The sequence below is a fragment of the Manacus vitellinus genome, unplaced genomic scaffold (assembly GCF_001715985.3).
Source record: "Manacus vitellinus isolate BGI_N305 unplaced genomic scaffold, ASM171598v3 scaffold_116_pilon, whole genome shotgun sequence".
NCBI classification, from domain to species: domain Eukaryota; kingdom Metazoa; phylum Chordata; class Aves; order Passeriformes; family Pipridae; genus Manacus; species Manacus vitellinus.
The window spans coordinates 559,286-565,557 of NW_021938870.1; the positions used below are offsets into that span (position 1 = coordinate 559,286).

Consider the following 6,272-nt stretch of genomic DNA (forward strand, 5'->3'; position numbering starts at 1 on the left):
GTGGAAGGTGTCCCTGCCCATGGCAGGGAGTGGGATTGGATGAGCTTTAAAGTCCCTTCCAACCCAAACCATTTTGTGATTTTTGTGGTGATTCTGGAGTAAACTTTAGAGCAGCTTGTGCTGCTTTTCCCATTCCATGGAGAGAGAGAGCTCACAGTTAGGATAATTACTGTGGAATTTGCTGCAGAGACTCAGGAAAGATAGAAGAATCCTTGTGTGTCCCTTCCAACTCAGGCTATCCTGTGATTCCATAAAATTGCCCATGGTGCTGGTTTTCAGGTTCTTGGTGTGGAGAGAGAGCTCATCATTACCATACCTGATGTGATCAGTTCAGATGTAAATCTGAGTTGTGGGTGTTTAATTATAGGTGGTGCAGATTGTTTGCCATCACTCCATAATCCAGTAGGAATTCCTGGCAAGGCCATGCCATTGGTTTCTTACAGAGGCTAAAACCCAAAGATAAAACTTGAAGGTAAATCCCATTTAAACCCCAGGAGAGCCTTGTGGGAGCCCTGGTGGTGAAGGCTGAAGTACAGAGACCAGGCAGCACACCCTGGTGGCTTCATATATTTGGAATTGGAGCAAAGCTTGGAAGCCTGAGGCCTGGGAAGCAGCTCCAGAGGGATTTAGTGTGGGTGGTAGGATCGATTAGGAAAGAAGTGGGGCCCCACACCTGGAAAACTTGCACTGTGGATGCACTGAAAGTAGTGAAGCCAAAGGAGCTTCTCTGATTTTCCAGTTTGAGCACAGCCTTTACAGAACTTTATTTACACCAACAGATGTGACAGGATTTCTCACAGATCTTGGTCCGTGTTTCCTTTCAGGCTGATATTTTTTGGAGGTTATGGCTATTTTCCTGAAGGGAAACAACGGGGAACGTTTGAATTCGATGAGACCTCTTTTTGGGTAAGTAACCCTGAAAGTAATTTCTATTTCAACTTCAATATTTAATCAGTGCTTATTAAAACTTGCTGCTTATTTATGATTCTCAAAGAATTCAGGTCTTCCTAGAGGGTGGAACGACCATGTGCATGTTCTGGACCTTGAAACTTTCACTTGGAGCCAGCCCATAACTACGGTAATTATTGGTCTTGTGTCAATTAATTAAGTTACAACTCAGTAATGTTACACTATAGCGCTCTTGGAGCCATTTAAACCATTCATCTACACAGATCCACTCTTCAAAACCAGGAAATTTGCCTTTTATTTTGATCTGTCATCATCTTTTTTTTTTCTTTTCCCTGTGACTTGCTTCCTTTCACACTTCAGTGGCCTTGTGCTCACGGGGAGCTCCAGAGAATGAAATGTGTGGTTTGCTGTCACCCTCCCTGCAATGTGAGCCTTTGGGACGTGTCACTTGGGTGCTGAAGTGTGGCCAAGATAGAATTAAACACTCCCAGTTGCAAATGCACACATTTGAAGTGTCCCTGAAGCATTCAGGAACAGGGAAAAGGGGTGCTATTGCCACGGAGCTGGAGGAAACGAAATTTGAGACAAGTAACCCCAGATTGCCAAAGAATTGCTTTGTCTTACTGCACACAGGTCTCAAGGATTTCAGAAACTCAAGAAAAAATAAAATCTAATACAACCATAGAATCTCAACATGGTTTGGGCTGGAAGGAACCTTAAAGCCCATCCAGTTCCAACCCCCTGCCATGGGCCAGGACACCTTCCACTAGACCAGGTGGCCCCATCCACATTGGCCTTGGACACTTAATGATTTATGCACATAATGATTTATTATGCCACTGTCTCATTTACAGTCTGTCTTTTGTGGCTAAAAGCAAAATTTATACACTTCAAGAGGGAAAAAAATCCCATTTTTAATGAGTTTGCTGATCCTCCATCTATCAAAAAGCAAGTCTGCACACAGAATGACTTACTGGCTGGGGTTTTTTTTCACTCTGTTCCTTGTTGGCCTTTAATCTGAGTTTCTCTGAGCCTTTTTTCTCCTTGGTTTGTGGTGTCACTGTTTCCTTTCCCAGGGTAAAACCCCGTCCCCTCGAGCCGCTCACGCCTGTGCCACGGTTGGGAACAGGGGTTACGTGTTCGGAGGCAGATACAGGGTAAGCCCAGCCCAGTTTAACCCTGGGATGCTCAAACCTAAGCTGGGTATCTGAACCACCATCTGCTTTGTTGTAGGAGTCCAGGATGAACGACTTTTACTACCTGGACCTGGACACTTGGGAGTGGAACGAAATGTGGGTACTAAAACTTGATCCGCTGAAATTCTTTGCTGTGTCTAAAGAAATCAAACTTGTTGGGTCAGATGCACAGGGCGAAGCTGAATCCTGCAGATCCCTGAAAAATAACCAGAGCAGAAAAGAGCAGTGGGATTTTATTGTCCCTCCTGTGTAATTTGTGTAATTTTCATTGCAATCCAGACTCACACAAGGCATCTGCCCAGTCGGCCGGTCGTGGCATTCCTTAACACCGATTTCCTCGGATCACCTCTTCCTCTTTGGAGGATTCACCACAGACAAGCAGCCACTGAGTAAGTCATTCCAAAGGGATTTGGTGTTGTCTTTGTGCTCTTGAACAGCTGTGCACAGAAGCTTGAATTATTGCTTGAATTCCTTCTAAATTCCTCCTGTGCACTTGTGATCCAGCTCCTCACGGCCAACAGCTAATTCCACAGAGCAGGATGTGGAGTGTTTGGAGACTCTATTATTTATAGCAAATCATCTGCTCTACAAGTGTATCTAATGCAAATTGCAGTTAGTAAGAGCTTTACAGTTCTCCATCTTCACTCCCATAAACCTCTGTTACATTAAACACCTGTTGTCAAACAGGAACCAATGTTTTATAAGGTTTTTCCTAAAATACTCGATTTGTTTAGGAACAGAAATGGGCTGTGCTCCACTGGAGTACGTGTTTATTGCAGGAAATGTGACAGAACCAGTGGAATCCTGTTTATGTTTGGGACTTTTGCTTGTTTGCAGGTGATGCTTGGATTTATTGTATCAGCAAGAACGAGTGGATACAGTTTGAGCATAACTATTCCGAAAAACCAAGGTATGGCAGGCAATTTCCTGGAAACTTGTTATAAAAGGAGTGTGGAAGCACTTAGTGGTGGCTGTGAGAGACAGGACACACGTTCCTCTTCACAGCTCTTGTTTTCCATGTGTCCCAGAGGTGCAGGTGTGTTGTGCTCCCAGAATTCCAGGTGAGCACCACACAGGGCAGGTGCTGGAGGCAGCCTTTGGCTCGGTGTCTGTGAAATGGCAGGAAACATGGAATTTGGGGGTTGATCTCGGGATTTAGGGTTTGATTTGGCTGCAGAGGCCTGTGACTTTCAGCAGCAGAGCTAACTGGACCCAGTGTGTCCCTGCTGTCCCAGCAAACCGGGCACAGGCCAGTGTCACGGAGCCGATGGCTCAGCCCATGCACACCCAGGATGGTTTTGGCTTCCTGCTGAGTAAATAAGAGTTGATGACCTGCAATTTAAAGCATCAAAAACCTCTGTGGTGCACATGGGTGGCATGGAAAACACATCTTGGAGTTCCTGGGATCCATCTTGTTTGGGAAGTGCTCTGATCCAGGTTAAATGAGTTAAAGCAGCAATGTTTCCTGGCCTGGCTTTCAGTGCTCCCAGGGATGAGGAGGGATCTTCCTGGGGTTTTTTGGGTTAATGCAGTGCTGCCTTCTGTTTGTAGGCTGTGGCACACGGCCTGTGCCAGCGAGGAGGGAGAAGTGATTGTGTTTGGGGGCTGTGCCAACAACCTGCTCGCCCACTCCAAAGCTGTAAGTTGACTTGGAGCGTTCCCTTCCCGGTGCCAGCTCACTCCAGCCAGTTGAGTTGGTTTTAGGTGGCATTGGGATCTTGTGGGGATCACAGAGGTGCATAAACAAAGCCTGAGGAGGACATGGTTTGCTTGTGTCCCAAGCCCCTCAGTGCAGATGCCTGAAGGCTTGGAAACCTGAAGGCTTCCTCTAGTGGAAGTGTCCCTGCCCATGGCAGGGGGTTGGAAGGACATGGGCTTTAAGATCCCTTCCAACCCAAACCATTCTGTGATTCCATGATCTGGGTGGGTGAGCCTGGGCTCCTGCTGTAACAGTGTGAACTCATATAACCCATTTTCTTCTCTCTCTCTCTCTCCCCCCACCCCCAGGCTCACAGTAACGAAATTCTTGTGTTCTCCCTACAACCAAGATCTCTTGTAAGGTAAGAAAGCAAGACTTCAACATTAAACTCTCGTGTCCCCAGCTTAGATATCAGGAAGAAATTCCTTACTGTGAGCAGGGCGAGGCCCTGGCACAGGTTGCCCAGAGAAGCCATGGCTGTCCCATCCCTGGAAGTGTCCCAAGGCCAGGTGGGAGCAACCTGGGCTAGTGGGAGGTGTCCCTGCCCGTGGCAGGAGGTGGAACTGGGTGAGCTTTAAGGTCCCTCCCAACCCAAATCATTCTGTGATTTTAGGATAAGTGGTGTAGGGTTACCACCAGACCTGTTTATGTTCCTAAAATATTAGAAAACACTTCTTCCTCTAAGGAATGCTGGCAGAGCAGCAGCCAGTTGTGAGGATGGAGCAGGATTCCTCTCAGCACGTGTTTGGCACTGCTGATGAGAACCATCTCCAAGGAAGGAGCTTTCCTTGCAACCTTCCCCCTGCTGACAGCATCCATGTCTCCCCTCTCCCAGGCTGTGCCTCGAAGCAGTGATTTGCTTCAAGGAGATGCTGGCCAGTTCCTGGAATTGCCTCCCCAAGCACTTGCTGCACAGTGTCAACCAGCGCTTCGGAAGCAACAACACCTCTGGCTCCTGAGCCCTGGGGCAGCCCCGGGGGGAACGGTCTGAACATTAAAGGTGTGTAGGTTAAACCTCTGTGTCGTACTAGGTAGTCGCTTCTCGCCTTTACGTTGCATGTGAATGGCCTAGAGAGAACCTATTTTTGTGTCAAGATGTTTGCAATAAATGTATTTAATGCAAGTGGAGATGTAGCCTGAGCCTAAGCTGAAACTGGTTCTGGGGTTGTGCACCTTGAGGTGGGTGTGAGGCCGCCCCGAGCCCGTGGAGACACGTGTTGGAGAGTCCTCAGTCCAGGAGCTGGGGACTCTGGAGGCTGCACAAGGAATGCTGAGCACGCCACAACCATGGAGTGTTGCTTTAGGCCAGGCTGCAGGTCCTGTTGTAATCCACAGCTTAACATTTTGCCACAAATGCTTAAGGTCAGAGAAGCAGGATTGGGAAATTGTCCGTTGTCAGTCGATAAACTGTCGTAAACCTCGAGATGTCAAAGCACCACTCCTTCTCTGCTTGGCTGTAGTTTGGTTTTTTGGAACTCTTTTATGTTGTGGAACTTCAATTGTGAACCTTAGGTAGCAGATATTCTGCCCTGAGAGTGTAACTGAAAGTACTTGAGCCTGTTCCCAGCCGTGTCTGTACCTGTGGAACTCCTCTGGAGCAGCCCCAAGGGTGGAGGGACATGGAGAAGGGCAGGGTTGCCTTGGCTGCCCCAGCTCCAAGGGGACATGGGGGACAGGAACTGCTGTGGAGAAGCGGGAGAATCATGTTTTAAGCTGTCTTCAAAAAAACAATTAAAAACTTGGACTTCTAGAACAATTCCTGTGCTGTAATTCCTGATAGATCCCACGGGTTTATCCTGACTCCCAGCCCCTGCCCTTCCTCCTCTCCACAGGGTAACAGTTCTGCTCAACTGGGCTGGGGGGTGGGAGAAGAGGGTGGGGTCAAATTGGATGGATCTTAGTTTTGGGACCCCCAAATGTTGTTACATCTTCACAGGGTCACCATCAGCTCCCCCCCTGACAGACACTGTTATCCTCCTTCATGAAAGAATTTAAAGGAATTCACTTATTCCCAGCCTTGGGCAACACCCACAGCCTGTAATTACAAAAAAGCTGGAAGCAATTTTATAGGTAAAGAAACTTCTAAACTAAAGAACCACCTGCCCTGCACACTGTGTCATCCTCCAGCCCAGAGCCACCTCTCCTGGGGGTGCCAGCACCTCCAGAGGCAAAAACAAGGGACAAACAGCCATGGAGCCAGCTCTGGTTTAATGGAGGCTGTGGAGATGAGCAGGGCAGGAAGAAAAGGAGGTTACTTTTAAAAAATAGAATTAAGCTGGGTTCAAACAGCCCAGGGGGGGCTCCTGGAGGGCTCCCATGGGAATACAGCCCTGGCCTCCACACTTATGGAGCTGCAGACAAACATTTACCTCCACTCCCGGCTGATCCTGGTCCTGCTCCTCCTGCACACAAACAAAGGACAGTCAGAGCTGGAGGGAGCACACAGCTGCTCCTCCCTCCCCTGCCCC

The 6,272-nt window shown here is 48.1% G+C and overlaps 1 protein-coding gene across 1 annotated transcript in view; it reads left to right on the forward strand.

Moving 5' to 3' along the window:
* Positions 1-4,932, forward strand: part of KLHDC2 (kelch domain containing 2) — an 8,451-nt gene extending 3,519 nt beyond the window's left edge. Inside the window, exons 5-13 of the mRNA XM_018089112.3 lie at positions 825-906; positions 995-1,078; positions 1,986-2,066; positions 2,143-2,201; positions 2,385-2,494; positions 2,943-3,015; positions 3,657-3,744; positions 4,113-4,165; positions 4,640-4,932. Coding sequence (XP_017944601.1) covers positions 825-906; positions 995-1,078; positions 1,986-2,066; positions 2,143-2,201; positions 2,385-2,494; positions 2,943-3,015; positions 3,657-3,744; positions 4,113-4,165; positions 4,640-4,763 — 754 coding nt within the window. The 3' untranslated portion in view covers positions 4,764-4,932. The remainder of the gene's footprint in view (positions 1-824; positions 907-994; positions 1,079-1,985; positions 2,067-2,142; positions 2,202-2,384; positions 2,495-2,942; positions 3,016-3,656; positions 3,745-4,112; positions 4,166-4,639) is intronic.
* The last annotated feature ends 1,340 nt before the right edge of the window (positions 4,933-6,272 follow it).